Source organism: Simochromis diagramma, unplaced genomic scaffold (assembly GCF_900408965.1).
Source record: "Simochromis diagramma unplaced genomic scaffold, fSimDia1.1 OVJJ01000816.1, whole genome shotgun sequence".
Classification (NCBI taxonomy): Eukaryota; Metazoa; Chordata; class Actinopteri; order Cichliformes; family Cichlidae; genus Simochromis; species Simochromis diagramma.
Genome location: NW_024386908.1, coordinates 10,035,775 through 10,053,516, shown reverse-complemented (window position 1 = coordinate 10,053,516; position 17,742 = coordinate 10,035,775). Strand labels below are relative to the sequence as shown.

The 17,742-nt window shown below is 39.1% G+C and overlaps 1 protein-coding gene across 4 annotated transcripts; it reads right to left on the bottom strand.

Annotated features, from left to right (window-relative positions):
* Positions 1 to 1,402: 1,402 nt before the first annotated feature.
* Positions 1,403 to 17,721, bottom strand: lrguk (leucine-rich repeats and guanylate kinase domain containing). 4 transcript variants are annotated; one of them, XM_040035342.1, is made up of 21 exons: positions 16,334 to 17,721; positions 16,071 to 16,124; positions 15,691 to 15,792; positions 14,539 to 14,620; positions 14,277 to 14,377; positions 13,921 to 14,002; positions 13,676 to 13,800; positions 12,453 to 12,596; positions 12,001 to 12,081; positions 11,751 to 11,837; positions 11,473 to 11,579; positions 10,784 to 10,906; positions 10,243 to 10,339; positions 8,518 to 8,631; positions 8,242 to 8,443; positions 7,370 to 7,486; positions 6,383 to 6,537; positions 6,117 to 6,205; positions 5,683 to 5,748; positions 4,426 to 4,544; positions 1,403 to 3,922 (listed from the first exon to the last, which is right to left on the bottom strand). In XM_040035342.1, exons 1-21 carry the CDS (start codon positions 16,460 to 16,462, stop codon positions 3,699 to 3,701), a joined length of 2,400 nt encoding a protein of 799 aa, XP_039891276.1. In that variant the 5' UTR covers positions 16,463 to 17,721; the 3' UTR covers positions 1,403 to 3,698. The 4 variants fall into 4 exon arrangements, with proteins under 4 accessions (XP_039891276.1, XP_039891280.1, XP_039891278.1 ...); XM_040035344.1 differs by having other exon boundaries at positions 1,404 to 3,922; positions 10,784 to 10,903; XM_040035345.1 differs by lacking the exon at positions 16,071 to 16,124 and having other exon boundaries at positions 1,404 to 3,922.
* Positions 17,722 to 17,742: the final 21 nt, after the last annotated feature.

The following is a 17,742-nucleotide window of genomic DNA, read 5'->3' as shown; positions in this document are numbered from 1 at the left end:
TGATTGCCTTTTTAAAAATTCAAAAAAACCTCCCTTCAATTCCGAGGCGAGAATGACAGGAAAGTTCAGCCGGAGCTTTATCCTGTGTTGGCACAGTGAAATGGAGTGTGGAAATAGCTCCGGCAACGTGAGTGGATCATTATATTTAACTGAAGCTGACTGCAGAAGCTGACTGAATACAAGAGCTGTCGAAAGACCATCACTTTACAGCACAAACATTTCTGAGATTTTTTCTTTTTAATCTTCCCAAGAGTAAAAAATTAGTAGTAAAAACATAACTTTGGATTTGGATACTTAGATTTTTCTTATTTACATGTAAATCAGCTTTTACATTTTTAATAGAAATATTCAAAATCTTTATGCAATTAAGGAATCTGCTCACTGTACCCACAATAAAGTAAACATATCATTTAATGTTTTTTCTTTGCTTTACTGGGTACAGAATTTCCATCCTGAATACAGACTCACACATACAATGAATCTAAAGATACTGCAGATTATCATCATTTATAGTACATTTATACACTGTATATAGATTTTATATTTGTAACAGCACTCATATAGTATGTCACAGCCCAGCATGGCAGCTGTGCAAAGCTCTTGAGCCAGCCCTGATGTTTTAGGGTTTCTTGAACAATAGTTCTCCAGGCTTTCTGAAGGTCTTTCAAAGTTTTTCCTTGGGCATTGCCTGCCTTTTCACTCATTTTCTGTCCCATCCACACACCTGACCATTTTCAGAAACTTTTTTTGTTTGTTAAGCCACTTAATACTGATCCAGAAATCAAGTCAACCATAAAAAGAGGCATCTAACTGAACGGATGAACCAGTGTTACTAGCAGCCTATTGAAAAAACATGTATATAGATAAATCTATGAGTAAAGCAAAAGATAACAGACTCTGACAGACACAAGATAGTATTTTTGGAACAAGGTGATACTCAAAGAGCTACTGGCTGAAGACTTGGCATATCTCAGCATAGTGTGCTGTGTGTCCTTAAAAACAGCACATGTACAGATTCAGAAAGTTGAGGGAAAATGAAAATTGATGGAATAATAAACAAAGAAAAGTATCATCAGAGTTTGATACATTATGTAATAACATCTGGAAAGTGTCTTGTTTGCAAAAGCTTCATTTTTCAGCATGACACTAATCTCAAGAACATTGACAATGCAATAAAAGCATACCTGGATAGAAAAAACACACAGTGGAACACTATCAGTGATGAATTGACCTCCCCAGAGCCAGGACCACAACTGCATTGAAGCAGTGTGGGATCATCTTGACAGGAAATGGAACAAAAGGCAGCCAACATCCGAAGAACTTTAAATGTCCTTCAAGAAGCCTGGAGAACAATTCCTGAAGACTACTGAAAGAAAATACAAAAAAACTGAAGACCGTGAGAAAGTGCAGGCTGTGTTGAAGAATAAAGGTGCTCATATGAAATATCATTAGAATTAAAAACTTTGTTTTTGACTTATATCATTTACTTGCACGTATGTTTACACATTTCAATAAATCGTTGCACCAGTTTCCCATTTTCCTACCGAAATATAAAGAAATGACAGTGGTCGAGGCTTTTGCACAGAACCATATTTCTTTTTATTAAACCTCTATAAAGTGTTATTTCTATCAAACTTGTTCAGGCAAAACATAACTTTCCAAGACTATAATGCAGTTTTAGTACGTCAGTCACTCTGATGCCATGCTGCTTCCAATTTCCATTATTTCTCACAACATTCTTTCTGGAATTAAAATATAGATTAACTCTCTCTCCATTCATTGCTCGAGTCTTACAAATATCATAAAAAATTAATTCATAACATTGCCTATTTCAGCTTTGTGAAAATTGATAACGTGCTTCTGCATATCTATCGCCATAACCGCTCTCTCTTTCCTCCAGGAATAAATCTCAGATGCAGGTCTTTGTGTCTACCACAAAACGCGGTCACTTTTTCTGTGTACCAAGAAGTGTTTGTGTCTTGAGGAGTTATAAAAGCATCAAAATGAAAGCGTGGGACATGTTTATCTTCCAGCAGCTGGTGAAGTGAAAGAAGACAAGTGCTTGAGGCAAGCAGTACCAGGCACATGCTACCCAATGAACCATCTCTAAAAGGAGACAGTGCATCCTTTTTAAGCTTTCTCTGGTAATACAATGTTATTTAAGGATTGCTTTGTATTGAATCATCACAGATAAATAAACTGTATAGCATGTTAAAAGGCATGTTTAGAGTAGATTTACCTTGCTGTCAGAAAAAAAAAGGGAAAAAAATATGTAAGGCATGCTGTCTAATGCTGTGAACAGGTAGGCACCAAACAAAGGCATACATCCAGACTGGAAGTAGCTTCCCACTCCCTCATTCTCACCTCATTTTAAACTTCACTTTAATGAGCTGCACGCGGTTCTGCATACCTTACATATCATGCACAAAGTCGAATCTAATGTAATGTCAATGCACAGGAAGACAACATGTTAGGCCACGATTAGCTATAGTGAGGTGTCGACTGCAGAGTAAGTAGGTTAGACCTCCAGGGGCCCTAAAGACACAGTCTGGCTTCAAACTTCCAAAAGAATTATGACAGAGTTGCAACATCTGCTGCCTGAGAGGAAGACAGACAGTGATGGATAGCCAGGTGTTCTGTGTATATGTGTGTGTGAGCGAACACACACTGCCCACACGCTGCACACATATGTATAACCCAGGAGACCAAACCTGCATACAGTGTGTGCAAATCCACATTTACCTACAAGAAGACTGGCTGAGGGACCAGTTAAATAAGCAATGCACACATCTGTGACGAATGGCAATTTCTATTTAATACGACTCACTAATAGACACTGTGCCAAACCCACAAACATGTTGGCGCATGCAAGGCTGCGTGCAACACACAGACACTTTGAAAATATAGTAGCATGTTTATGATGGTGGACTGCTAAATATCTATCAACAACTTCCATATGAATGCATTTTCAGCCGGATAAATAATCCCATCAGAAGAGATAAAGATTAATGATATATTTATCATCCAATGACAAGAGCTCCACGCTACACAAAGATCAGTATCGAGATGCCAAATTGTACTTGATGAGATTACAGAACACTAGGAAATAAAATGTTACTATTACACTGTCAAAAATATTAATATCATATCAAGAAATGGCATTTATAGCATAGTTTGTATATATAAACTTTCAAAGATGAGCAAATATCTCTACTGTGGATATATAAATGTTCACACGAGAAGACAAAAAGAACTGCTTCTTATCCAGACATCATATTTATCATGCATGAAAAACACGCTTTCCAATCAGTGAGTCTGAAGAATAATGTGTCATCAACAGTAGTAATAATAATGTCACCATGTTTATAGTAATCTGTGTCATCACTCATGATAAACAACATATTGAGTATAAATCAATGAAGTATATCTAAATATCTAAACAGGCACCAGCATGAGTGACAGGCTAATCTAACTCAAAGTGTTTGGCTTCGACATATCCCGTCTGTGTACTGAAAAAAGCAACAAACGTGGTTTTGTGGTTTTTACAGTGTCAGAATACAAGCTTGTATTTTAACTTATGTACTTACACATATTCTTCAACCCTTTCTTCTCATTTTTTAATCTAATGCTTACAAAATCTTACTCTTACAAAACTGGATTACTTCATTTAGGTGTCAGAAATCAAAATCCCTTTAAAGCTATGCCTCCATGTTTGCATTTCCTTCCTCTTCCACTCCTGGTTTGGGGCTGGGTGAAGGAGATAGGCTGGGTGCTGCAGGGGTCCTGCGCCCAGTGGGGATTGGGGGCAGGATGGGCTTAACGTTGGACCCTGGGCGTCGATCAGAGCATGGGGACACAGCTTCAGCTAGTTGATCTGCTCCTGGATGAGGGTCATTAGGTGTTTGGCTGGATGGAACGTGGTCTGAAATCAATAATCAATCAACAATCTTTAGAAGTTCAGCAAGCCAACTTTATTATTTTATCATTAGATTTTCTGTTTTTCCCACAGACAGTAAACAAACCTGTTATAACCTGTCACAATTATTTCCAGCTCTATTTTTGTCTCTTTAAGCTTTACTTTCTTTTGATTGGCTGCCCCTCACCTAGCTTCCAAAACTCTTTATTCAAAACGTTAGCTACATTTAATATGAACATCTAATGAAAAAGCACATTTATAACAAAAAGCACATAAGGAACCTTTTAATCTCTATAATGAATGATTTTACCCAAAACCATTCATTATAGAGATTAATACAGCAAAATACTAAAAGATTATATTTTATTTAAAATGTTCCTTCAGAATAATTTTCATATTAAACCACCACTTCCTTGGCTTCTATAAATATAAAAAATAATTTCTTTCCATATAGAACATAAATAGATACAGACATATAAACACATCAGATAAAAAATTTACTTAGTAACCTTTAAGTGTTTCCGAAGCATGTCCCGTGACTGAGACATGTAGCGGTTCTGCTAAGCCAGAGAAGGCGCCGGCTGAACTGGGCACTGACAAAGCTGAGCTGGCACGAGAATCATCCGAGCTGTTTGTCAAATGCAAAAAGGGACAAGAAGGGAAGACAAAAACACAGAGACAGACAAGCAGTGGAAAGGAAGTTCACATAGTGGCAGGTGTAATGGGGGCAACAACACAAATATATGGTTGTTACACGGGTAATAAAACAAAAAGTGAAATGACAAATGAAACGGGTAGAAGAGCTTCAAAATGAAAGTCAGGCAGAATGTGATGCAAACCACTGCTGCAGAGACTGACAGTATTCAACAGTAATATCAATAATGCAATAATAAGTACTTGGGTACAGATTTACCTAGAAGCTATACAATGTGTATGTATACAAATGCATACGCAAGACTACACAGTCACTACACAATAACAACATGGGAAATAAGCACACACAGGTAAAGACACATCCCTATTAAGAGCAGTGCCAACAAGGAGACAGATGTCTGGAATCCTGCATAGAATTACTGAGAGGGTGAGTAATGCCTACTGTACACACTGGAGGCATGTATTACTCACACCGCGATGACAGAACTTGCAGATTTTCAACAAGTTTGATGAAACCTGCCTTCTGAAGACGAGGGCCCGAAGGGAACAAATTAATTTTGACAGCACAGGTTTCTATGCATGTATCTTAAATGACATTTTTTTTTTTTTTTTGGACGAACTAAATTGATGGCTCCCATTTGCGTGCACATCACACATATTATGGGGTACCTGATTAAATACTTATTTGTGCAGTACACAGGTTTATTGAGTGTAAGTGTACACACAGGGGAGTTAAATAGCAGCAGAGGCAATAAAATCTGAATTTATGAGTGGGTGTATTTGTGTGTGTGTGTCTATGCGTGTGTGGGATGTGTGTTCAGATTTTTACCAGCATGGCTTAAACCTGTAAACTGAGCTGGATAAAAAAAACAAGTAATGTCGTAAAAACTGGCTTTGGGAGTCAAGAGTACCGCCGCTAAGGCCGTTTCCTGCTCCTTAATCTTTAGCTCACGGTTGTTTTTAATAAAACTGTAAGACTTCCTCTGGCTTCTCTCACGTTAAAATAAATCAATAAGCCATTTTTATGAATTTACCGATCATGCGCCGAGTGAAATCATATCTAACTTTGATCACTGTATCTGTTATTTTCATACAGTAACATCTGGCCTTACCCACTGTCCTCATGAAAAAGGTTACCAGAATCATCATTATGCACAGATGACGCTGGTTGAGCAGAACTGAGGAAAACAAAAAGTAAGTAATGATTCAGTGTTTTTCTTCGCCACCATAAGTTCACACACATTACCTTGCAAAATAGTCCGCATGAATAAAATATGCAGCCAATCATTCATATCTGGCAACAGGTGTACTTTAGGACAAGTGAGTGGAGTGCACCTCTAACAAGAACCCATCACATTAACAAACGGTTAGATTCTAATTATTTGGGCACCTGCCACTTCACCCTCAATGTCAAACAATGACTCAAAACAAACCATCAAAGCACAGTTGGGACAAGTGGTCCAATTAAACCAATTTGGCCCAGCTCAAAGTGCCCACTTGATATTAAGTAATGGAGTGGAGTGGAGTGCATGCTGCTTGTTTCTACCTTTTGAAGAGCTGGCTGTAAACCCCTGGACTCTTCCCCACTATAGCCTCCCTCACCAGCTGCTCACGCCTCCTAATGGAAGCTAGCTCCTGGAGAACGGAGATGCAAAGAGGGCACAGAAAAGTTGGTGGGTGGAGCGATTAAAAAGCAGAGCAGGAGGGGAGAAAAAAAACATGTAAGAAACAAACATAATATTCACAAATTAGAATAATTTACTTGTAGGCTTCATTATCAATACATTTATCATTAGACATCCTGTAACTCACAGTGGAGCTCTTCTGAGGGTGGAGCTCTTCTTGGATCTTGGTATAATATGATCTGTAGGAGATATCAGAGGGGTCCAAAGCTCTGGCTGAGTGTGATGTGAGTGTCGATCCTGACATTGACACAGGCGACAGTGGCTTCTCTTCTGGATTATGACCTACAAGAAACAGATACTGTCTATATCTGAAGTTTTAAACAGCATGGAACAGAGCTTCTAGACATTATTTATTTTTGAAATCATCAAATATAATTTATAATACTCTACTTCGTCTTCCAGTTGCTTCGTCTGTCTCCATTTCCTTTTTCCTCTGTAACACTAACCCCCTACATTCACTACATTTATGAATCAACTTGGGATTCTATTCCTCCTGCCTGGCAGGTCCATATTTAACATCCTTTGTCCATCATATCCACTATCCATCCTCTGCACATGTCTATACCATCTGAGCCCTGCCTCTCTAAATTTGTCTCCAAACTACTCAACCTGAGCTGTCTCTCTGATATACTCATTTCCTGTCCGTGTTGTAATTTATAACCCCATTTGTATTTTAGGGGACACGCCATGATTTAGCAATTATACTTTATAAACCTGAGGGAAAGTATGACAATAACAACTGAAATTAATAGCGCTGTGTGAGACCCCTCACATCTTTTAAATTCCTTATTCCTCTGATTTCTAACACAGGTTAATTTCTGGTTAATTGCTTCAGGATTATTATTTTCAAACTTTAAAAAACTTCTTCTCAACCAATGATATTATTATCTTGCAGTTTTTCAGTAATACTTCCTGTCCAATGAAAATTAACTTAATTAACACATGTCAAATTGGTTGAGTGCTCCTTTAAATAATAAAAAAAAAACAAGCAAATAAAACAAAACCAAGACACGATTTAATTAACTGAACTTTACCCGTGTCTTGCTTTACAAAACTGGTGTTGTGACACTTTGGACCTGCTAATGATGATGTTAATAAACAAACACATAGACACCTGTGGAGGTGTTGTCAGGGGATGCTCTGTTGTTGTTCTCTCCCTCCTCCTGCTCCTCTAGCAACAGGTACTCCTTCACTGCCTGCCTCAGTGTCTTGTAGGCATCCTCCCAGTCATCTACTCACACACACACAGGCACACAGATACACACACACACACAAAGAAATCTGGTGCTCAACAGAGCCAACGTATCTCCCCATCAAACAGTAATAGATCAAAAGATAAGCGGATGACGACCTTAGTGTAATGAGGCGCAGGCTGGCAGTGAATAAAAGTGATGAGTGCCCGCACTCTCTGTATGTTCATCTCATTAAGAACACCCCTAACATGTCTGAATGCTTTCATGAGGGAATGATAAACACAGCTATTCTGCGGCTACGTGCCTTTAATACATGTGGTAATTGGATTGAAAGTGTAGTTTATGGATTTTAGTGGAGTGTGCTAATCCATCTAATGCTATATCAATGATAGCTGGACTGCACTAAGCCAGGGCATTTTCAATCTTTGTGAGACACTATAATGATGAACAGAGCAATCACACCAAAGGCTATTGGTGGTGCATTGTCACAGTGTAAAGTTTTTTGTGGTATCAGAGAAGAATGATTGCTGCTTTGCTGTAACTAATGGGGATCATAACAAACTGAACTCAACTTCAAATTTTCTGTATTGAAACGGGCTGAAAATGTAGAAACATCTAAATATTTCCACTGGGAATCAGTTAACTGGAATCATAGCTTCAAATTGATACCCATTGAAAATTAATTGTGAATATTTGGAACACTTTGTACTGCAACAGCTAATTATTATAATACATCTGATTAACCACTGGATAATATTAAAACCCCCATAAAGCAATAAAAAAAACATAGTACCACAGGGAATAACATTATCGAAGAATCCTGGACGTTGCCTGTTGGTGTTGGCGTAGAGCTCTATACGTGACACTGCTGCATCCATTTGTGCCTGGGTGTAGAGTCCACGGGCTTTAAGGTGGCCTATGTACTTTTCAGCCTGGGTGGGGATGAGCAGGATGTATCGAGGCTCAAAGTAGGTCTTTTTTAGACTGAAAACACCCTGAAAGAAGAGACAAAATGCCTGCAGATATCCTACTTTTAACACTCTTATACATGAGCTTTCCTTTCACATACCTCCAGCTCCATATGCACGCAACAGGCCAATCCTTCTCTAGCCACATCCTCTACAGCATCTCTGGTAAGTCCGTAACTATGCCCCCCATACTGGATGGTCTGGATAAACTTACCCTGAAAGAACATTTCCCAGTGCAAGAGAAGAGAATGAGAGAACATTTTATTGCCTTGCTATTCATCACGTTATTGCAACAGTTATGAGCTCCTAAAATGGGACATATTTGACATACATGCACAATCCCAGCATGTTCTGTCAGGGTTAACAACCTGTAGCCATTATTCCACCTGTGAACTGAACCTGCCCTGACCTGGCAGGGAAAAATAAATAAATCTTTTTGTTACTTTTCACACATGACCTGACCTTATTGTTACTGTTAAGTGGTTGGAAAAACTGATAAACAAATTGTCCCGGCTCTAATATAAATTATATATGAGGTTACTTATTTCTATGTTTTAACTCATTTTATGATGCTTATGTTGACTAATTAAATGCATGACATTTAAAGTCACATTCACTGACTTTTTAAAATCTGCAATAAAAGCAGCAAACTGTCAAATAAACAACCGCATGTGCAGCCATTAGCAGTAAACAGAATGGACTCAAAAGTTAATGTCCTCTTTACCTTTCAGCGCTGCATAGAGTAGGAAATACATATATTATACCTACATTAAGCAACAACACTGAAGAGAAAACTCATTAACTGTTATTCACTACATTTCAAGTGACTTTTACTAAAAACTTATATAAGATGTACAGCACTTCTTCCAAATCAAGTCTCACTTGTCCCCTTTCCTAAATAAAGCATCTCAATGCAGTAATTAAAAATATGATTACTGGGGTCAGTTTTGTAAGAAGGTATGACAGTAAAACTGCAAGAAAGCACATTTGAGGACTGAAGAGAGAACTAACACAAGAGAAGTAAGAGTAAAAGAAGTAAAAGAAGACAAAAACAAGCAAGAAAAGGAGGGCCAGACTTCAATAAACCATAGCCTGGCAAAAGAAGACTGGTGGGAGGAGAAGAATGGACAAATCAAATAGAGGGAGGAACAGACTGAAAAGTTAACCTCTGTTCAAGAAGACAAAAGGCATCAATATCAGCATCAAAGCGCTTCCTGTGTAAATCACTACATGACCCAGACCTCTATAAATAATCCCCCACCTCTCTTGCATAACAGGCAGCTTGACAAGACAGACAGATGGAAAAGAAATGTGCCCCAAAACCCCAAGGACTCCACTTTTCTCTGGCTAAGAGAACTATAACTTGTGTATTTAATGAGAGCCATTTGTGGATCCCTCCTGAGGGTGTTTTAAAGTTTTGACCAGTGTCTACTCATTGATGGCTTTCCTTTGATTAGCTTTCAAATTTTTTGTGAGCCTAAATTGAGTTATAGGAGATGCTGTAATAGCACATTCTGAAATAAAATTTAATTAACATGTCTATTATACGTTTTCAAAAATGGTCCATTCAACCAACATTTCCACTAAATTATTTTACACAAAAATGTCAGCCAGTTAAACTAAAATCATTCAGCCAAATCAAACTAATTAACACAACTTACTCAACTCATTAAAGCCAATGAAAGAAGTCAATTTGAATGTGACTTCAGCACTAAAGTAAGTCCAAGAAGATTTAATTATGCTGTGGGTATGATTTAAAACACTAACCACATAAAACTATTCCGAGTACACTCGAAATAGCTCAAAATAACTTCAAGCTAACTCACCGTGTGAATCATACTCTGAAACGCCTCCTCACTGACAAAATGGTAATCAAGTCCATTCTCTTCTCCGAAGTACGGCCCCCTTGTGGTGTGAGAGATTCTGCAGTGACAGATACAATTAGAGAAACAGTTGCATAGTTAAGTCAGCTAGTAAGAGGAAAATGAGCTGCGACAAAACCTCTGGCTTTTCAGTCAGTCTCAGACTGTCAAAGTGACTAAAAGTGAGAGCCAGAAATATGTCTTCTGCATGTGTGCTGTATGTTGAAACTTCAGTCACTTCAATATATCAGTGTAAAAAATGTTCTGAAGTTCAGCCAAAGCTACCCATAGCAGTCTGTATTTGACAGTTGACTCTCAATAATATAAGAATAAAATATTTTGGTAGATCATATAAAGTTAAAGGACCCACTGTGTCGTCAGATGTTTAATTCATAGTATTTTTGCAATTTCAAATATATTACAAAACAAGCACTACTAATGGGCACTAGCTCTGAGAGCTCAGCATATGAATTATTACTATGTGTGCAGAAGTTTTAAGACTGACCCATAAGCAAAGTATTCGTTGAACTCTTGACACAGTCTGTGAGTCAGCTCTCTCTTCCCACAGCCTCGAGGACCTGTGAGCACCAGCATGGGGTAGGGAGAGTCTGCACTGGGAAGTGTACTGCTTGGAGACAGACATACACACACGAAGCATTCAGAAGTTTTACTTTAATTTTACACGCCCGCTCTTAGCTTCAAAACCAGTTATCTCCCCCTTCCAAAAATGAGCACCGCTTAAGTATAAAAAGCCACAAAGCAAGAGTCACTCCTACAGTCAATATAAACGCGAGCCTCGTGGGCAGTATGGATGTGCTCCTTCTGGTAAGCACAGAGGAGAATGGCAAATTTACTGTAGCTGCAGCTTTTATTTGCTGATGATCGATTTTTTTTTTTTAAGTGCTGATACTTGAATTTTTTTTTTCTTTTAGAGTGTAGATAAACAGGAGCACTGTGGATAAATTGCTGCTCAAGCAAACAACTTTCTTGATATTTTATTTTACAAGATATGTATTGATTGTGGCTAATCATAATCTCTGGATTGTTCTGAAACCTTTGCTAGTAGTGCACTTCCTAAATGCTACAGGCTCTTGCTTGTATGCCAGTAATAATTGTTAATTAATAAACTTATTAATGTTACACGAACTGGTGACCATGTAGTGCTGAGGATATTAAATAAATGTCAATGTGAACCTTTCATAAAGGACCTGGGGCTGCATCAGCTGATACACTAGGTGGGTTATGTGATCCCTGGCTGCCACCACATCCATAGGAGGGTCATACATGTTTACTGACGACACCTGGGAATTAGAATTAACAATCACAGAAGCAGTTCACACAGACTTTAAAACATTAGGTGAATACATTAGGTTTGTATTATTCATTGCGACAAAAAAGAAGCTTCTGATAGATTAAACATGTATTTACAGTTTAGTGAACCAAACAGTATTATCTGTTTTGTCTGTTCACACCTTTTCTTCAACAGTGACTGCCTCTTGGTCCAGCACAGTCAGATGCTGAAGGAGGAAGATGACTGCCAGCTTGTAATCAGGTTGCTCCTACCAATTACATTCACACAAGCACATACAGTCAGCAAAGTTGCCTGGCAAAACAGCTTTAGAAAAACAGGAAAGAAGACCTCTGTCATTGACAGTACATTTAAACACATTTAATAGATTATCTCATAGTCAAAATCCTGTTGTAAGTAAAGGGCATGGTTACCTGCACAGGGTTTTCCACCAAACTGAGGTCCCTCAACAGTAAAAGGTCGTGAATATGCTTGCACTCTTGAATTTCACTGACCTGTGAAAAGTTTACTCAGACAGTTCATATAGTCTATTAGTTTCCTTTTGAAATGCCTTTTTAGCCATGAAGTTAAATTCTTGACCTTATCTATGATTAAGGTATTTTCCCATTTTGTTGTATCTTATTAAAATCTGTAATGATGGCTTAAAGTACTGAAATGTATTCTGGAAACAGCATTAAACAGCCTACCAATCACACATCTTATCAGACAATGAGTCTGTGATACTTCATCTTAGAATTTAATCTAAAAAGTCTATTTGATTTTCAATATGAAGCTCAAGAATTAGTAACTGCCTATGAGCATGTGGTACTAATGCTGATATATGCACATCACACGTTTAATTCTGAAGACTCTCTCAGATCAATACCAGGTTTTTCTCCAGGTCGAGGGAGCCTAGCAGATGGAGGTTTTCGAGGCCTGAAAGACTGGTGATGCGATTCTGAGATAAATCGAGAACCTGCAGGCTCTTCAGGTGCTCTAACCCTTCAATTTTCTCCAGATGGTTCCCTCTCTGCTCATAGAAAGGAAAAGAAAAAAAAAACATGATAGCATGAAGTTCACTCATATGCCTCTGTCCAAGTGTTAAGATAAACTCAGTGACTGTCTCCAATAAATATTAAGGACAGGTCATGGTTGTTCTGAAGGGTGCCTGAACTTTCTTTCCCATCAGTGCAGAGTTGAGTGGCAGGCCTGCCTCTTCTGACAGGTGAGGACTGACAGCCAAACAGCTGGCCTGGCGATAGCCCAGCACACCAGCTAACTGAAGAACAAGACCTGGGCACACCTCCCTTGTCTGGGTCCCCAGTCTGATTCTCACTCCATTCCACTGACAAAAGTTGTTATCTAGCCGTCTGGCCACACCTCTGCCTACTCTTGCCAAGCATGTTGCCTGGCAGAGGGCTGCTGTCAGCAGGGGTGGGTGACTGTGCTGCTCCCTTGAAGCTCTGGGTCACTGCTGTGATGGGCTGCGTAACAGGCTGGCTGACAATGCCATGCTGTTTTGGGAGGCAGCATGTGAGGAAGAGGGGTCAGTAAAGGGATGAGATGGATGCTGGATGGGCAGGGTCTGCTTGAGTGTGTGAGTGTGTGTGTCTGCTGAAACTGGTCCAGCCTCACTCTAAACACCAGCAGCTGGTCCCAAAGCAAATCTACAGAGAGGGGCAGGCACAGCCAGGCCGATGGGCTGCTGACAATGAGGAAACACTGATAAAGGACACGTGTGCACACATGCAAGCAGAAAAAGAGGCAGAGAGTGAGAGAGGGAGAAAGGGCCTGCTGTTGGACCATATGGTGATTCTCGAACAAGAGGCCAAGGTTTTACTGAATATAAAAGCGAGGCCAAAAACAGAGACATAAAGAGAACACATAGGGAGAGAGAAAAAGGGAAAAAAGAAACAGGTGAAATGGAGCATACATGTGTAAAATATACACAAGCACCAACAATGTGTGCACGACAGCAGGTAATCTCATACATGTAAACAGAAGTACTGCCAAAAGAGCAAAGGAAAACACAAGAGTTCAGTTTAAAATGCATATTTATAAAATATCTACATTTGAAGTTCCACCTTTTATATATAGAGAAGAACCTACAAGGCAGATGTGTGTGAGAGGCAAACCACCCAGGCCACTGATCCTCGAGATCTTGTTATGTGCAAGGCTGAGATGGGTGAGCCTGCAACATTGCTCAAGACCACTGATCTCACTAAAGCTGTTGTCTGAGTAGAGGCATGTTAAGAATAATGCACAACAGGAAAAATATGCAGTTCACAAATCTTTTTTTTTTTAATACATCACAGAGCATGTGTCTGAGAGAGAATGTTTTGCAGTGAGGATACAGTCTAGAACCAGTTTAGTTAGCGATGCATAGGCTGACAAATCCCTCATTTTAGTCATACGGTTGTGGGAGAAGTTCACCTCCTGAAAATAGCAGCATACTTTTAAAAAAAGTCAAAAAAGTTTCAGGACATCTTAGTGAAGAAATCCTTCCACTAAATCCACAGAGTATGGAAAATAATTTATTAAAGTTCGCTGTCATTCAAGGGCAGTAAATGCCTTGTAAGCATATTCTAACCGACTACAGATGGGCTATGGAAATCCAGCCCTATCTTGAGGGAATAGTGCTTGAGAGTGAAGCCCAAGCCACCACTCAAATGTTGTCTTATCCTGTCAGCTCAAGGACCACCCGTGTTACCTTTAGGTTCTTGGGTGGCTGGAATTCAAAGAAGTTTGAGATTTCATTATAGGAAGCGTCCAGCACGACAAGGTAGGGCATGTGGCTCACGCAGGATAAATCTAGGAGTTGGGGAAAGTTATGAAAATTGATAAAAAAACCAACAAAGACAGCAAATATTTACATGCAAATAAATGTGCTTTAATCACATCATGGTATGGCATTTTATGAATGATGTCACTGTATAACAGGAAGATAATATTGGCATAAGAAAAAAAGTCACCTTGAATTTTGTTGTGTGGCAGTTCCAGCTTTTGAAGATGGACATAACTGCACAGCACAGATATGTCACTGAGACTGTGACTCTAGAGCAAAGAATACAAAATTAATTTAACCTAATTTTGGCTTGAAATTAAACTATGCTGCTTAATTTAAGGGAAAATTAAGGGGATGCTTGATCATTAAAGTATGCAAAGTATCACAAAGTCAGTTAAAGTTCAGTATTTACAGTTAGGAAACACAGACCATTGTAAATCTATTTCAGCTGCTTTGGTGCAAATGAAATTGACCACAGGTGCACTGGAGAGGCAACAACAAGGCAATCCCCAAAAAGGGAATGATTTTGCAGATGGTGGCCACAGACCATTGCTCCATCTTTATTCTTCCTGAATGATTTGTCTCTAATTTTGCTATTTGCCAGTGTCCTTGTCATGAGTGTTAGGATAAGACATCTGCAGTGCATTCATATTTCAAAGCTCCTCCAGGATGGAGGAAAAGATTTGCTGTGTCTCCCAGCACTTAAAAGTGTAGAAGAGAAACCCGGAGACTGGCCACTACCCAAGGAGAGCTGGACAGGGCAAAAGGAGGGCATAAACACAGCAAGAGGACCAGTTTTTGCTTCTTTGTGCAAGAAAGAAAAGAAGGTGCACTGCCAGATCCTTACAAAATGACTCCCAGCAGGCTACTCATGTGCATGTTTCTGACCAAACTGTCAGAAACAGACTCAATGAGCATCACATGAGGTTCCAGCATCCTTTAGTGGGACCCATGCTTTCAGTACACCGCCATGCAGCTTAACTGGACTTCGCCAGACAACACTGGCAGGTCCGCCACTGGCGCCTTGTTCTCCTCACAGATGAGAGCAGGTTCACATTGGGCATGTAACAGTCTAGTTGTGGCCTCTCCAGCGCACTTGTTGTCCTATTCATTTGCACCAACAGAGATGAAACTGATTCACAATGGTTTATAATTCTTAGCTGGACAGATTTATATCCCTTAAGTTTAACTATCTTGTGCTATATTGTCATGATCAAGTGTGCTCTTATTTATTAACTGTCAGCAAAAGATCATGACTCAATGTCAAACCATTACTAAAGCCTCGGTCTTCATTAAACAGCCAGTAACATGGATGAATGAATTAATATGTGTATCTCACAGGCAGAGAAAGGATGTAGAATGAGTGCTGGAGCCCAGTGCCAAAGCGTCCGAGTTGAAATATACTATTTGAAATCATCTCAGCTGTTAAAACACCATCCTTCTGTAAATAAGATAAATAAGTAAGTAAGGTTTAATTAAAATAGTGAACCCAGCAGGTACAGAATTACAAAGTGCCATAAAAGTAAAGATAACATCATGCATTTGACAAGAGGCCACTGAAAACAGGACCAAGTCCTGAGAGCCTAAAAGCAAAAGCGCACATATTCATGCAGCACACACACAGACACGCGCGCGCGCACACACACACATACAAACAGACTCTGCTTAGCTCCGTTGTTGATGCAGCTACCACAAATTCCAAGCATTCAACTATTTGACCTTGCTGTGCTGTTTTATTTTCCCAGACCTCTTGTACAAGGACATCTGCTTTACCTGTTGCACAGTGACAGAAACACGAGGATTTATTCAACCTGCGCAATGAACTCACCGTTTCTGCTTCGGCGCAATGACACACGCTGAGCCACATTTTTGTTATGAAAACCATAAAATTGCAATAATTGAATATAATAAGTTTCACACTATATGTTGCTTTTTATTTTAAAAAAAAGTTTTTACTACTTGACATAGCCTCCTAGCCTTACCTCCATCCCTCCGTTTTCCTCGAGCTCAGTGCAGGTGGGGGTCTCTGCTGAAGCAGCGTCAGTGAGGGACCCTGGAGGGCAGGAGCTTAGCGACGCGGAAGGAAACTGTTCGCCGGTTTTTCCATTCATTTTTTCATTAAAAGAAAAAACTCGACGACAGACTAACTTGTTAGCAGTCAAATGGAAGACGTTTACAGTTTAAAAAAACTCTATCTAGCTAGCTTTTCACATGAAAGGTCCACTAGCGTTGCTAGGCAACGCTGACAAGTTTGAAGTGAATGGCATTATGGGTCCTGTAGTTTCAACCGAGCGTTAACGTCTGCTCGTTGATACTAACCCTAACCCATTTTCATAAGTTTTACAGCTTTTTCTACCGATAAACCCCTCCTCCAGGGTAATTCTTGCTGCACTAAAGTAACTATGTAGTAGATTAACACTGAATTCAGAGAAAATGGCCTGTTTTTTGTTCCAATGGCTTTTTATTTTGTAAAGTTAAAGTCTTTTTTTACTGTTTAAACCCAAAGAGTCATGCTGATAGATTTCTGTCATCTGCTGCTACTTATCACAAATAAGACAAATATAGAATCTTGAATCATATAGAAAAACTCAAGACACGCTGTTGAAATGTTACTGTTTTGTTTTTTTCTTTTTTTCTTTTCTTAAACAGAAAGCTAAGTTTCGGTCATTTTCGGCCCACTTACGGATGTAAAATTCATTTGAAACCCTTGGTTTAACAGATTTTTATAAATAATAGCAGGTAACATTTTGGTCTGTGCAATCAGTGAACACCTTCTTAAATTTAATATAGGTTACAGGAGCAGAGTTTTTGTTTTTAATTTCCGTGGCACTTAGACTTCAGAATAGGCATAACAAAATAAATACAAGTTTTTCTATGAGAGCCTCCTCATGCTCGTTTTGTGGACAAATTTGATCAAATTTACCCAAAAAAGTGCTGAATTTTATTAGTTTACATTATCATTTCATCTGTTTGCACCTTTAATTACTTACATATATGCAACCTTTAAATGTAGACTTGTATTGTCCACCCTTTCCCTTGCATTTGGATTTTGCATCAGCCAGGGCTCATTCAGAGCTATGCTAATAACACAGTTAGCCTTGTCAAATATCATCCTGTGCCAACAAGAGTCCACTAGATATGGATATCTAGTGGACACAATGCCCACAACAACAAAGCCTTCAGATTATGTTGTTTGTACTTATTTTTCTGATTCCAATATAATACACTTTAGCATTCTGTGCTTAAAGCCATGTCACACAACACATCACACCTGTCAGCTTAAGGAAATCCTCGTGTGTGTGTTGGATCCGTCTCACTTGTGTGATACATGGCAGAAACATCCTCACTGCTTCAAAACAGTGACAGGCCGTCACGTGCAGAAGGTCAATGT